The sequence below is a fragment of the Pelodiscus sinensis genome, chromosome 2 (genome assembly GCF_052426305.1).
Source record: "Pelodiscus sinensis isolate ZL-2025 chromosome 2, ASM5242630v1, whole genome shotgun sequence".
Lineage (NCBI taxonomy): Eukaryota > Metazoa > Chordata > Testudines > Trionychidae > Pelodiscus > Pelodiscus sinensis.
Window position 1 is genome coordinate 118,059,396 of NC_143053.1, and position 15,899 is coordinate 118,075,294.

Below are 15,899 nucleotides of genomic sequence, written 5' to 3' on the forward strand. Positions count from 1 at the left end.
AGGAAATGCATATCACACAAAATCACACTGAGAATCTCTTTAAAAGGTCCATTAATAAAAACTGTTGGTACATTTGTTAAATTGCACACAAGGCTTGCACTTATTTAGCTTGTTATTAAAAAATGGATGAGGTGCAAAATAATGCTTTCAGTTACACCACTATATATTCCAAGTAATTTCTCAAGCACCATGGAGGGAGAAAAGTACTACATATAGCTTTAGTGTTCACTAGTTTGTTTGTATTTTATTGTTATTTGAATTACAATGATGCAATCTTCCACCATCAGCAACAGAGCTGAAATTAACCAGATTTAAAACGCATAGCACAAGCAGCTTCTTTATTTTGTATTAACAAAATAAAGGCATTTTTCATGTTACAATATTTCTGGGTAAGTAGGTTGCTCATTCCAGTTACTCTGCAGAAGTGCTTTTTTATGTAACAGAGCAGTTTCTTTTCCACATTGTGATGTCACTGGGCTCCATGTTGTGCTGACTGAAAGTGAGAGGTGGGGGCATGCCCACAGTTCAACCCTAAGTCACCCGAGGGCAGGCCAACTTATAGCCATTGCAGTAATTACTGCAGTGGCTGATGTCTATACTACCATCCTTCTGTTGGTGGTGTGCATTCTCACCAGGAGCTGTGTTGTGGGATGAGAACCAGAGCTTCTCCTTCCGCACTGGAACCCAGCTGTTCCCCAGGGCTCTTGGCTCTCCACTTTCAACTGGGAGTAAGACAGCAGCTGCCTAGACTTCTCGCCAATCCGCTCCTAGCTGGAGAGGGCGAGGAGGAGAGAAGAGAGGGAAGGGGCCAGCTTCTCAGGCTTCTCAATTCCCTGAGCAAGAAGCCTCTGGGCAGCAGCCGAGCTGGGAGTGTGGATAAGGTTGCCAGCTCTGAAGCTATTCTGGGAGATTTTTTCGCGATCGGGGCTTTTTTGCGGAAAACAGTACCGTGCTGTTTACACTGGCCCTCTTGCGCAAATGATTTGTGCAAGAGGGCTTTTGCCCGAACGGGAGCAGCACAGTATTTCCGCAAGAACACTGACGATCTTACATGAGATTGTCAGTGTTCTTGCGGAAATTCAAACGGCCAGTGTAGACTGCTGATTTTGTGGAAAAACTTGCCAGTCTAGTCACAGCCTACATGTTTTGTTAGTCTTTAAGGTGCTGCTAGACTATTAGATGTTTTTTAAGTATGGTCAGTAGTATCAGTCATCCAACAAGTAGAGGAGAAGTTTGTGTAGGCTTTGAAATTTGGCATAGAAAATGTTAAGACTTTGAAAAAAGCAACATCTGCGTATTCTAGGAAAACAGAGAAAACAAATGAGCCCTATTTAGGTTTTATGCTGTTTATTTAAATAGCTACTTCTTGTTTATTGGTGCTCTCTCATAGATATCACCTACTCCCCTTTCTCTTACCTGGATTCCTGTCTCTGCACGTGTGAAATGTTCGGGATCAGATCCGCGTCAGGACGACTGAAACTTGCTGGTAAAGTACAAACAGAAATGAGGACTTTATTTAAGAGTGAAACTTCAGACTTCTCTAACTTTGCCCTGAATATTATTTGAGAGAGGCCTTCCCCAACATTCTGTTTCGGGGATGTTCTCAGGTTTTAAAAATTCAGGGTAGAATTTTCAGAAGTGCTCATCATTGGCCTTTCTTCTGCTGAAGTTAACGGTAACATGCCAACTGACCTTAATGCAAGCAGAATTAGGCCAACACAAAGTGATTTTGAAAATCCCACTCATAGATGATCCCACACTGTTCAGAAAATTAGCTGTCTGGAAAAAAAATTATTATTTAAAATTAGCATAACCTAAGATTAGGGGTTACAGTTTACAAACTAGAAATATATTCTCAGAATAGGTGCCAGGCCAGCTCTACTTTTTTTTTTAAGCACACATACCTCTCCTGCAATGACTTCAATACAACAGATCAGCAATCAACCTTTAGCAATCTAAGCATGGGTCTAGACAGAGGTGCTATTTTGGGATACTTTAGGTATCCCAAAATAGCGTTTTCCTTGTCTTGACAGCATGCTCGTTATTGCAAAATAGCTTTCAAAATAATGGGCATGCTATTCTGATGTCCCTGTAAACCTTGTTCCACAAGGATCAAGGGACATTTCAGAATAGTGCTCTATTTCATGCCAAATTTCAAAATAAGCTATTTCGAAATGAACTCGAAATAAGCTACACAATTTGCTTAGCTCAAATTGCGTAGCTTACTTCGAGCTAAGGGTGCAGTGTACACCCACCCTATGAGTCCCCACATCATTGAATGAAATTTTGGAAAGCCACAAACAATTGAACAATATTCACAATACCACCACCACCAAAAAAAAGTATCCAACAAGTTTATTGCCAAGTAACACCTGAAATATTCATGAAACTGCTAATAATGGCTACAGTATCAGGATGGCCTCATTTCCCAGAAGTCTGAGTCTGTTGACTTTGCTGACAACCATATATCTGTCTCCATTTGTGTTTTTATTTGAAGCCACAATTTTCTCTCTGCCCAATCATTAAATTAATACCATATTAGGTCATCGCCCGATGCATCACTCCACCCCAAGCAGAGAATCAGGCTAAGGAGAACCATGGGCTGGTTACACTAGGCTCTATTCTGAAAAGCCATGATGGAAGAACGGTACCCTCTGACTCTACAGAAGCTGTCTCTCCATGCAGTCAGATGCTTACTGAGGTTCCCACAGCAAGTTTTTCCTCATTTTTATGCTGTGAATCCTCTGGTGTAACATACAGCTAAGGGGAAATGAACTGGATTCCATTCCATCAGATGTACCAGCAGCAGAACTGTTGGCTAAATTCCTGTCAGTTTTACATGTTCAAATACATTGAAGACTACGCTTGAGTCTCAACAAAGACTCTGGCTAGCTCACCCATTACAAAGATAGCTTCCCCAATTATCACCTCTAATACCATTAACTCACAGACATTTACCTTTCCCACCTCTAATACCATTAGCTCACAGACATCTACCTCCCCCCCCCCCGCATTCCCCTTCTGTTCTGAAATTTGATTTGTTCTTGTCATATGTGTTCATCATTTTTTTTTAACTATAACCTTTGGTATATATGGTTGTGACAATTTTTTTCCACTATTTGATCTGAGGAAGTGGGTCTGGCCCACGAAAGCTCATCATCTAATAAACCATCTTGTTAGTCTTTAAAGTGCTACATAGTCCTGTATTTTATTGAAGACTATGGTACTATGTAAGCCCCAGATTGCATCTGAATCCTTCTTGTGTGTTAGACATCACTTTGGGCACAAACATCCCCGTCTACCATGCTGTTTCCTGGAATGGCTACCTTGATCTGTTTCTAGCATTTTTTTAAAAAGGCTAGTTTGTTGGCCTGTTCCTTTCTCTCAACCTGGAGGCCCAGTATACTGTTTTTGTCTGGTCCCTATGCTTGGACCAGTCTGTCTTGTGTGACCATATTAGGACCACTGGCATACCTCTGAGTCCACGAAGCACACAAACCTTCCCACCACATCAAGGTACCCAAGGAAGGTGAGGAATCAGCAGAGGTCATAATTTAGTTTGCAGACCCTTTATCACTGATGAAAATGTTTGAGAAGGAAAAATTCTATCGACTTTTAACCTCCTGGTTGATTTTATATGCTGTCCGTTATAAAAACATTGTATTTGGAAGCTGAACATTGATACCCCATGGCCTTTGGTACGTAATCACTTTTCAGAATAGAGCCGCATGTCAAATACTGACTCTTACCTAATCTCTAAAACCTAACACTGCCCTAGGGGAACACACAACGAAGTAGGTGTTAATGTATGAAAAGATTCCTATTTTATCTCAAGGAAGTGCAAATGAGATGTACCTGGAATTAATTCTTCAGGTTCAACCCTTCTGAATGTAACCAGTGTGTCTGAAAGGAAAGCATTAGTGGGTAGAATTCGTTGGAAAATGGTTTCTCCTTCTTGCCCAGGGGACAATTTTGAGTAACCCCCCCAAACATTTTCATGGAAAAATGTTCAGTGTTTGTAAGGAAGACCAGGCACATTAGTTTTACAGTGAGGTAAATGAAGTAAACCCCTGGAAGAGTATAGGGCTTTTATCTCACTGTGGTGCCAGGTCTTCACTGTGGGTGCATTTACACAGCACCCTAAACTCAAAATAAGATATGCAATTTGCACTACACAACTTGCATATCTTATTTCGAATCTATTTTGAAATAGCTTATTTTGAAATTTGGCACATGTACGCAGCACCAGATTTCAAAATAATGTGCTATTTTGAGCCCTCCCTTATCCCTCGTGCAATGAGGTTTACCAGGATGGTGAAATAGTGTGCCTGTTATTTCGAAAAATATTTCAAAACAACAGGCAGCTTGTGTAGACACGGGGTAGCTATTTCGGGATACCTCCAGTATCCCGAAATAGCCGTGCATCATAGACGTACCCAGTATTATTACCTTAGGCTAGCTTGTGCATATTAATTAAAAATGTACCTTTTTAACACTGAAGACAAGGCCCCTGTTAGCAAATAGCTGATTCAATATACACTGAGGTATCCCATGATACAGCAATTTCATAAAGTCAGTCAGAATTCCTGTTTTACACAGACAGATTTCCCACATTGTCACAGAATCCAAACTTTGACTTCTTTGAAGGAGAGTGCATGCACCTACAGACAGAATTTGGTTTAGAGTCTGTTATCTCTGCTGCTGTCAGGTCTCATCCTGCTTCAGAGTGATGACTTGTCATATTGCTCAGATTGAACTAGGTCAGTAGACAGTGGTTTTGTGAACGGGTACTTTTAAAGCGCTCTTTAAAATCTGGACACTTATTTTGGTACTAAAATAGAAGATGAGTTTTACAGAAAATCTGTCCCCTTTTAGCTATCACTGGAATGGAATATATAGCTTGAAATAATGCTTGCTGTATGGGTTTCTTTATTTCTGGTGAACAGGCAGTGGGAAGCCAACAGGGTTTTTTAAGACTGTTGCCAGACTTCTGCAATGCACAAGGTCAATGTTCTGAAAAAAATAGGGCTTTACACATTCATGATCGTGAACACTGATTCCTAATCTACAGACCATTGGACTGGTATGAAAGTATAACATCCCTTGTATTAAAAATAAAGGACTTTATTAAACAATTTGTAATCCAAAACATTGCAGCAAAAATACTATAAGCTGTAGTGTTTTGGCATATTAGGGTAGAATACTGTGAATTTAGTATATTTTTAAAAAATATAAGAGATGACACTTTAAAAGTACTGATGCAACTTTTCAGTTTTTTAAAACCACCCTTGTCTCTCAATTTTGAAGCACTATCACTCAGCTCTAGTTTTGCTTCCTACTGTCAACTTGCTTTCAGCGAAGCTTTTATTTTTCAGAGTTTGTGAGAAACACCTGTTTAAACAATGTAGACAAATATGAAGGAACTTTTGAAAATGGTTCAGTATCTATTATTTCATAACTGAAACCAAGTCAGGTTTCTTTTGTATTTTAGCATGATATGGCAAGCCACACAGGAAACCTACCTTCATTTCTATAGTGACTTTACTTGGTCAGATATCAACTATATTAAATAGTAAAATTACTCAGTGCTGGCACTACTCCTAAATATAAATCCATTTATATGTTTTATGGTGCTATTGACATTAAAAGAGGATAAGATGAGTTTCATTTTCTGCCAGACAGTGACAAATACAGTAAGCATCAAAGCAGGTGAAATAATAATAAGAAAAAGGATATTGTGAAATTTCTTCACGTCTACTTTCTTTATTTACAGAAAGATTAGATCAAGTGGTTCTTTTGCTACAGTTTTTCTTCTTTGGCCCCATAAGAAGGCTAGACCCATAGCTAGTGTAAATTTGTGTTCTGTGTTGACTTCAGTGGAGTACACTGATTCATACCTGCTGGGAATCTGGCCCAAGAGTTTGCATATTGATCTCAGGGAAAGGCTAACAGGTATTTTAAGAAGGAGAGTATGTGGAGTCTTCTCTGGTGCACCACACAGTTTAACTGGACTGTCAAAATATAAATTCAGTCAAAACAACAAGGAGACCAGTGGCGCCTTAAAGACTAATAATTTTATTATGGTACAAACTTTCCTTTTTTTTCACTTCATGCATCTGATTAAGAGAATTGCAATTCACGAAAGCTTGTGCCCTAATAAAATTATTAGTCTTTAAGGTGCCTCCAGATTCCTTGTTGTTTTTGCTGAAACAGACTAACATAGACACCTAGGGAGGCGGGGCTGGGAGGCCCAGCTCCTTGCTCCTGGAAGGGGCGGGGCCTCTGGTGGAAGGTGTGGAGACAGGGCAGCTAGCCCCCTGCGACACCCAGAGTGTGCTAGCCACACACCTCCCTGGCCCCGAGAGCCACCCAGAGCATGCAATGCAGTGCTCCAATGGTGATTTAAAGGGCATGGACTCTGGCCACTGCTGCTGCCACAGTAGCATCAGCAGCAGCGTCTGAGTGTCGTCGGGCTCTTTGAATTTCTGGGCCCTGGGGCAACTGTGGGCCAGCGGCTACTTCTGAAACCCCAATTCAGTCGAGATGTTCCAAAAGTTTAAAGAGAGGTGGTAATGGAGGATTCACTTGTTGTTCTACTTATTTTAGCCATTTCCCAGTTATCATTTGGCTGTACTGAATGGAAGTAGACCACATCCGATTGACTGCAACTTGTCCTTAGTTGAACAAACTGTAAATTGCATCAGCATTTCTAAAATCTAAAAACAAATAAGAGGCAAAGAAAAGGACAATCAGATATATTTACCGTATGAAAACAGAATGGCCTGATCTGCTTAGAGCCATGGTGTCCAACCAGTTCGGAAGCAGTAGCCACTACAGAGCTTTTGGTATAGCGATCTAGCCACACTCAACTGACTAAATAGCCACATGGTTCAAGCCAACTAGCCACACTCAACTGGCCAAATAGCCACGTGTGGCTAGCTGCTAGCATGTTGGACACCATGGGCTTAAAGTTCTCTCCTCTTCACAGCCTGCCATGCAGGTATTTTCACTGGCTAGTATGCAGTGAGGTGAAGCCAAGCAATTGAAAGGAATGGGAGGGCTGGCTACCTAGCAGTTTGCAGTGTCTTCAAGACAGACATCTGTGGTGCATATTTGCTGAAAACAACATGCTAAGCTACCCACATGGCCTAGTCACAGCTTCTTTTAGGGCCTTATTCCAAGACTCCTATTGGATTCAGTGACCTTCAGATCTTGTTCCTTACAGTTCTGTGCTGGTGAGACCGCAGCAGTGTTCCGCACTGGGCTCTAAATATTACCTTCACTGGGGTTTCTCAGGTGTAAATTGAGAGCAGAATTTAGCCTATTATAAAAGTATTTTTCTTCTAAAGTCCTTATATGCACTGAACACCCACAGAAACAAACAAATGTTTAGTTTATGAGCAGGAGTAAATTTTGGTATTTTCACTCCCACTCAACAATGGGTTATTTATAGTAACTCATCATAGCTGCATAGCTTGCAAAATCTAGAATTCCAGAAGTCAATATTTTATTATATTTGAAGAAGATTGTCAATCATGAAAAATGTGTTACTATTTTTGTAACAATTTGATTTCTAATTATGAAAGATAAACAGAATTGTTGATAGGCTCAGTTATGTTTTTACATATGTAGCAAATGTGAAGGTGGGAGACAGACCATGTAAGTGGATACAGTAAAGTCAAAGCACTATAGATCATTGACTAGAATTTACTGTTCTAAAAGTTATAGCAATGGTCTATACTTAACATATTGTCAGTGCCGGCACACAACATTTTGGCACCTGAGGCGGGGAGCTCAAATGATGCCCCAATGCCCCTCACTTGGGCCAAAACTTTGAAAGGTCTCAATTCTGCCTTCTTCCTGTTCTACTCCTCTCATGGTACTCCATCATCTCTGTGCATTTAGAGCATAGAGAATACATATGCACCAGCAGCAGGCACAATTTTCTACACTCTGGGTCCTATTGGCGCCTCCCCCCTCCCACACTCTAGCACCTGAGGCAGCTGCCTCAGTACGCCTCATGGTAAGGCCAGCCCTGCATACTCTTTTCACTTTTCCAAAACAGGGCATTTTAAAAATGGACTAACATCAGAATACTTAAAAAGAAAAGGCCTTAAGTTCCATTTCCCCATATATTTTAACTAAACAATTCACAACAGTCAAATAAACCAAGTAGCTGCAATCCATCAGCCATTCCTGTTGAATTTTCAGAGAGATTTTTTAAAATTGCTTTAGGTACATGTAAATAGACTGAAGGACAGCTTTAGAGATATGAAAGTACAGTTATTTGATATATTGTTGCTATGGCTAACCTATACCTAGATATTCTCACACATTTCTCCAAAAGATTTACAAGTCTGAGCTATTTTATACATTCATATCCCTCTGGCTGCATGATTTGTTCCTCCTGTCAGAATTGCCTGTTATTTTCGGACCCGGTCCTTGACCTCTTGTAAGCCACCTTTGTGCCATTTCTGTCTTACGCCCTCACCTGTAGATTCACCTCAGACATTCTGGAATGTCCACCATGCCACTCATTAAGGACTGGAGGAGGAGGATCAAGGGTGGTGCTATAGGACTGTGATCCAGCCATTTTAGCCAGCAAGTGCAGTCCTAAGCCAGTTTGTTATAAAATTTTGAAGGTCAGAATTTGCTCTCTTCAAGTTACATGGGTATATGAATAAAGAGCAACATAGTTGATTTTAATGGAGTTGCTTTAGATTTACACCAGCATAAAGGAATGCAAATTTTGGCCATAAGGCCTTGTATTAGTAAAGCTGTGTTTGAATTCTGCTTGGTGGAAATCATCATAATAACCAAGAATGCTTATCACTCATAATGCAAGTCTTCTGCAGTATATTAGTAATGTAGTATGGACTCTACAGTTATCCAGCAGGAATACCAGAATTTGGTGGGACTTCCCTGGATCCAGCTCTCTCTCCTTTACTAACCACTTCTCCAGTCCAAACATTACAAAACACCTTGTTTATTATTAATTTAGTTTTAAAGCTCAATTTCTTTCCCCAAAACTTTTCAATGTCATGGAATTGGCATTTTCCAGATTGTAGAAAACTATTCCACTGGAAACTTTGATTTCTTTTGTATCTTCCTCCTTGCCAGCCTTGCAAAATTAGCCATGTAGTCCTTTCACTGGAAACCAGCCCCACTCCTATCAGTTCCTGGCAGATACAGGATGGAGGAGGATGCCTTCTGCCCATTCTGGAGTGTCAGCACATCAGTCCACTGTATTTGCCCAGAGGCTGAAATCACAAGATAACAAGCATGGATTACTTATTTCTCTTTAAGGGTATGAAACTCAACTTGCAAGTTAAAGCAGAGGACTAGATTTAAAAAACAAAATCAGTTTCCCGTCAGCTTGTCAATTGCCTCAAAGACGGTTGCAGAAATCAGGGCCCCGAGTATCACTGGATTCTTGTATTCGATGAGAAACAGTGGTTAGTACTCTGCATGTGCTTCACATGTTCCCTGGTAATGCAAAAAAAAAAAAAACCCAAAATTGTATATGCTATGCTAAAATAATGCCACTTCTCAGGAATGCTAAAAGCTATCAGACCCCAGCAAGTGCTTTTATGCACAGCTAGAGTGTGTTTATTCAATGTGATCACCTCTGTATAGATTGCTCTTGACAGTCAGGGTGTAGTCTATCACAGACTAAATTTGATGGGACATTGCTTTAAAAAGAAAGGAGGAGGACAAGTGTTATTCTGAGATATATTAGCAAAAGTGTTGTATGTTAGATATGAGATGAGGGATGTTAAATGTAGTTTAATTAACTAATTGACTAGTTGATGGAATTTCCATCAACTGGTCAATTAGCTGATAAGGGGGGGAACCACAGCAGTTAGCTCCCGACCCTGGAACCTAACCCTGCTGCAGCTCTGCCCTTTAAATGTATTAAGAGCTAGGAAGCTCTTAATACATCTAAAAGGCTGAAGCACAGTGTCGGGGACCCAGCACGAGCCAGGAAAGCTGATTCCAGCTTGCACCAGTTCCCTCTGCTGTGCTTCTGCTTTTTAAATGTATTAAGAGCCCTACTGGCTCTTAATACATTTAAAAAACAGAGGCATAGTGTCTGAGACTGGGCACAAGCCGGGAATCAGCTGATTCCCAGCTCATGCCCGGTCCCCACTACCCCTCAGTCTCCCCTGCCCCCCGCAGAGACGGTGCTGGGGGGAACTGGCTTACCCCTTGCACCTGCTCTCCCCCCTTGCTGCCTCTGATAGTCTTACATCCCTACATGAGATGATTGTTCCTTTTCTCGAGACGATACCTCAGCTGGATGGTGATGCCTCAGCTGGAGTACTGTGTTCAGTTCTGGATGCCACGCTTTATTAAAGATGTGTACAAAATGGGGAATCCAGAAGAGAGCATCAAAAATGAGCTGAAGTTTAGAAAACATGGAGGAAAGGTTGAAAGTACTAGGATGGTTTAGTTTAGACTCGAGGAAAGAAGGCAGAGGGAGAAGATAACTGTCTGAATATGCACAAAGTTATTATAGAGGACAGTAATTAACTGTTCTCTGTGTCCACTGGGCGTAGGTGAAGAAGTAATTGGCAATTTGCCGCAAGGGAGAGTCAGGCTAGCTACTAGGGAAAAAAACCTGTAAGGATAGTTTAGCACCGGAGCAGGTTATTTAAGGAAACTTTGGAATTCCTATCAGGGACAGATTTTAAGAACAGGTTAGACAAATCCCTGTCAGGTAGGGTGCTGGTATAATCCTGTACTACCCTGGGGGCTGGACTAGATGACCTCTTGAGGTCTCTTCCACCCTATATATCTCAGATTTATTTTGGCTTTAAAGGTTTGAAAACAATGCATATATATTGAACGCAATGGAGCCCCTCCTCAACAGATGTAAATCAGCATATGCTCGTAACAGGGTCGGATGCATAGTTACGGCGCCTCCTATTGGTCATACTGGGAATTAGCTCCAACAGTTGAACACATCGCCTTCTGGCCAGTGTCTCACCTGTCAACCCTCTGCTTCACTATCTCCACCATTTGTAGCTAGACCCATGTCACTCCCTGGGCCATGGTGTCCTTTTCTGGACGCTGCCCATTGGCAAGGTTGCCAGGTGTCCGGTATTCACCCGGATAGTCTGGTATTTTCGCCTCCTGTCCGGTAAAAAAATTCAGAGAATACCTGACACCTAAATGTCCAGTATTTTCTGATTTTTATCCCAGCCAGGAGGCAAAAATGCTGGGCACCTGGCAACCCCACAAACACTCAGCGCCCGGCCTCCCCCCTCCTCTCTTCGGCCCCCTCCCCACGGCTCCCAACACCCCGAGCCTCCTAACCCCAGCCCTCAGGTTTACCTGGTTCCGGAAGGCTGCCGGTACAAAATGGCTGAGAACCTGGGTCTTAGTGCTCAGCAGCTCCCCTGTTGCTATCCCTGCACTCACTCTTAAAGGGGACATGCTGTTTTATTTTAATTGTTTTTGTTTTGCTTAATAAGTCTTGGAATTTTTTTTTTTGCTCCCCCCCATCTCTTTTTTTCCCTTCAACAGAATTTTTTTCCAATGGTTATTTTTTGGGGGGGAAGGGGGGAGTGTCGGTATTTTTGTTTCAACCATCTGGCAACCCTGTCCATTGGCAATGCCTGCCACTCCATTTTTGCCCCCTTCCAGGGGGTATCAGCAGTACTTAGTCTCACACCTTTTACTGTGGCCATTTGCAATCCTAAAGTCTAGCCTCTTAGCTCAGGGGCAAGCTGCAATCTGTAATCTGTATAGGCAACTCTCCTTGGTAGCAAGGTATGGTGCAAAGGGGGAATACAGACCAATGTCCTTTCTAAGTTTTTCCACCCATGTGCAGAATACATTTAGTTATGTGCTAAACTAAACATTTAGTACACATGCTGCTGGTTGGGGATGCTCTGCTAATCAGCTGGGCAGCACTTGAATCCGGATAACCGTCTAAGCGCTCAGCTTACAGGGAACACTGATCCAGGCCCACCCACTACTCTGGGACTCCTCCGGGACCCTATGCAGCAGTCTGTTCCTGCCATCCTTCACTCCCCTTAACTGCCCTCATTGTTTCCTGGGCCATTTCCCCATGACCATAGTATCCATATGGACCATAGAATCCATAGTAGGTATATTGATACAGGACTTGAGGTGTTTTTCTTGAATAGTTATCTTCTGTTTCAATGACATTAAATATTTCAATTAAACCAAATCATTTTGTTATATAAAACTATGGTAATTGACCTGGCCTAAAAGAGTGTTAGAATCCTTAAAGACTGTTTTGTGTCTGTTGTGTCTTGTCCAAATTCAACTTCTTTGTACTGCAAGGTTTTTGGGTCATGCTGCTGTAGTGGGTAGAGGGGCTGGTGAGTTGTGTGACAGAGCAACCAGTGGTTAGAGCAGAATTCCACCAGAAATAATATTATGGCAAACGGCAACCAATATTATTGAGTCTGAATTTCACTAACATATTGAAATAAAATACATTTTGGGGAGCATTGCAACGAAATATTAAAGACTGTCTCTCTTTTCCATAGGCTGAATAGCTGTTTGGAATTATTTAGGCACAAGGGAGGGGAGGAGTAGCTACAATGCACAGACCAATTTATGCTCTCCTCCTTCAGCAGAATGGCTGTTTTTGGAAAACCATGTAAGGAATGACAATGTAGGGCATTTAGACAGCTATGGCCTTGTCATGACCGTTTTAAAGCACTAATTCTCAATCTTTCCAAACAACTGTTCCAGTTTATCAAACTAAGGCCCTAATTCTGTTATCATTGAAGTCAATGGAACTCCTGGTTTTGACTTCAATGGGAGCAGGCTCAAAGTCTTACGAGGTTGGCTATATTAGCTATTGCCTCATTTAATTATCTTCCATTAATCTGCATGAATTAAGCAACTAGGGAGCTTGAGAGACTTGGGTGTGGAGCAGCCAAAACTCCAGCGTGGGGTAGAGCACTGGTATTTGATGGGAGCTAGATATTTCAGATCCTGTATGACCCAACACAAAGGCAGCTGCTCAAGACTGTATGAAGAGCTAGTGCAAAGTACAAAAATTAGAGTCTTGCTAGTTGCAGAACTAGGGCTTATCATAGGGAAGGCAGCATCACTGTACATATCACACTTGCTTATCACCCTTCAGGATGCTTCCCACAATGCCCTGGATTCTGGAAGGATCTAGCCACTCCAAGCACGCCGAGGAGAGCTCTGGTAAGCACTAGGGATATAAAATCCAATCCTATTAAGTGGTTAACCAATTAAAGGTAACTTCACAGGGCTAACTAAAAGGAGCCAACTGAAAGCTTTATGCAGAGGTGCAGCATGGGACCCAGTGCAAGCTGGGACTGAAGCAGTCTTACCTTGCGCTGGGTCCGGACTGCTCCGTCTCTGCCTTTTAAATGCATTTAGAGCCATACAGTTCTTATTACATTTAAAATGCAGAGCCACAGTGGTCTGGACCCAGCGCGAGCTGAGACTGCTTCAATCCCAGTCTACAGTTTAAATATAGCAGGAGCCAGGCTACCTACACACCTGGCACCTACTACATTTAACCTGCAGAGCGGCAGTGGCTCCTTATGGACTAATTGTGTACTCAATAGAAATGGTGTCAACTACACAATTAGTTATTTACTTGCTACTTAACATCCTCCCTCTCAAGATCATAACCCATGACATTCTGATTCAATTGTGCAGATTTAAATAAAGGGCAGCCCTTTGGTATGTGTACCAATATTTGGTAATTATTGCTAATTAGGTTTGGAAGTGGTGCCTGTCCCCAGCGGTTAACTTTAACTGGTAAGTCTTGCCAGTTAACCTGTTAAACATTCACATCCCTAGTAAGCAGCAGATCACATTGATAATGCACCTCTAACAATAGGAGACTGAGCTCTCATTTACTTTATTATATGATAGGGGAGGGATGGGGGATAGCAATTAACAACTGAGCCTATGCAGCTACACCAGTGTTTCCCAATTTTATTTGGCTGAGGAACCCTTTTCAGCTTTTCAAAATTTCAAGGAACCCCTAGGTTTGTCAAGCAAAAAAAAGGGGGGGGGAGGGCGGGGGAGGAGAGAGGGACCCACCAATTCATAACCCAAGACCCCCCCATCTCCTTTCCGTGAGGCCTCATCCTCTCTGTTCCCCTCCTCTCCATCACTTGCTATACCCAGCCCTTATACTTGTCTCAACCTAGTGAGTGAGATGTGGGGTGGGAATGAGGGATTTGGGTGTGGGAAGGGGTGAGAAGTACAAGCTCTGGGAGGGAATTTGGATGCAGGAGAAAGGGCTGTTGACTCAGGGAGGGGGCTCTAGGCTGGGGAGTGTTGGGCTCAGGTGGAAGGTTGGGGTGCTGAGCAAGCCAGGGCTTGTGGATATGAGGGTGCAGGAGTTTGGGCTGGATATGTGAGGGACTCAGGGCAAGAAGTTTGTGAGTATGATGGGCTCAGGACACAGATTTGTGATGTGTGGATGGTGGAGGAACATTGTGGCAGAAGACTGAGGATGTGGGGATGCAGGAGTGTGGGGATGTACGAGGCTCGGGACGGGGGGTTCCAGTGTATGATAGGCTCAGATTTGGGGTCAGGTGGTGCAGGAGTGTTATGATGTTGCAGTGAAATGGGGGTTTGGTCCCAATTGGGGACTTGTTGGCCTGGCTTCATTTTTAAATAAAATATTATGTCAAACTCAAAAGGTTTTAGCATTGTCTTTATATATGAGAGGGGTGAGGAACCTGTTTTGAGTCAAAGGTCACTGACCCACAGAAAAGTCAGTTGGGGCCACACAAGTGAGATGCAAAAAAACAAAAACAAGCTCCTCCAAAACCCCCCAAGCCTCACTAATGTGGTCCCAAATGTGCTGGTGGGGGTAGGGGACAGAGTGCTAGTGGGTGCTGGGGAGAGGATGCTGCTGGGTGGAAGGATGCGGGCTCAGGTGGCAGGGTGCTTGGGCAAGGTGCTGGGACAGGCAGGTGGCAGAGTGCTGGGGTCAGGGACATGGTCCTGCTGGGCACTAGGGTGACTGGCAGGGTGCTGGGACAAGGAACAGGGTGCTGCTGGGTGCTAGCATGGATGGCAGGGTGCTGGGGCCAGGGCCAGGGCCAGGGTGGTGCTGAGTCCTGGGGTGTGAGGCAAGGTGCTGGGGCCAGGACGGTGCTAGGGTGGATGGCAGGGCTGCCAAGGAGCGGGATAGGGATGGGGTGCAGGATCTGGGAGGGAGCTGGGGGGCGGAAGGGGACAAGGTTTGGGTAGGGTGCAGACCAGATAGGTAGGGTGCAGAAGCAGGCTGGATGTAGGATGTCAGGGTGCGAGGAGGGGACTTGGGTAGGAGTTTGACCTCCCTGATCTGGCACCCTCTAGACCTGACTGGTCCCAGATGAGGAATTTTTGGACCAGGGGAGGTCATTTCAGGACTCCTGGTCCCCCCACTTCCCCACTAGGCTTCTTTGCACCTCTATCCCCTGCAACCGAACTAAGCTGCCCACCCCTGCTGGTTCCCTGTACTTCCCCCAAAACCATCCAAGGGAGTTCAGCACCAGTTCCCTGCAGCCCCTCACAGCCCAGCTGAGCTGCCTGTCTGTTCTGTATGCCCTCCCCCATCCACCTCAGCCCAGCTGAGCCCTGCACTGGTTCCCTGCATGCCTCCCCCACAGCACAGCTGATCCCCGTTTCCCTGCACCTCCTCCAAGCCCCACAAAACTGCTGAGCCAAGAGCTGATTCCCTGTCCCTTCTTCCCCTTGAGTCTAGCCCCCGTTCCCGGCACCTCCCTCCTCCTGCAGTCAAACTGAGCTCTGAGCTCCACACACACATACTCCACCCCACCCCCCAGCCCAGCTCCCCAGACCTCCCCACTCTGCAACCCAGCTGAGCTCAATTTCCCTGTACCTTCCCCCAAACCATGTAGACATGCTGAGCC

The 15,899-nt window shown here is 43.6% G+C and overlaps 1 protein-coding gene across 1 annotated transcript in view; it reads left to right on the forward strand.

Moving 5' to 3' along the window:
• The first annotated feature begins 563 nt into the window (after positions 1-563).
• Positions 564-15,899, forward strand: part of DUSP22 (dual specificity phosphatase 22) — a 78,614-nt gene continuing 63,278 nt past the window's right edge. The window contains exons 1-3 of the mRNA XM_075921339.2: positions 564-881; positions 1,391-1,486; positions 13,130-13,197. Coding sequence (XP_075777454.1) covers positions 1,444-1,486; positions 13,130-13,197 — 111 coding nt within the window. The 5' untranslated portion in view covers positions 564-881; positions 1,391-1,443. The remainder of the gene's footprint in view (positions 882-1,390; positions 1,487-13,129; positions 13,198-15,899) is intronic.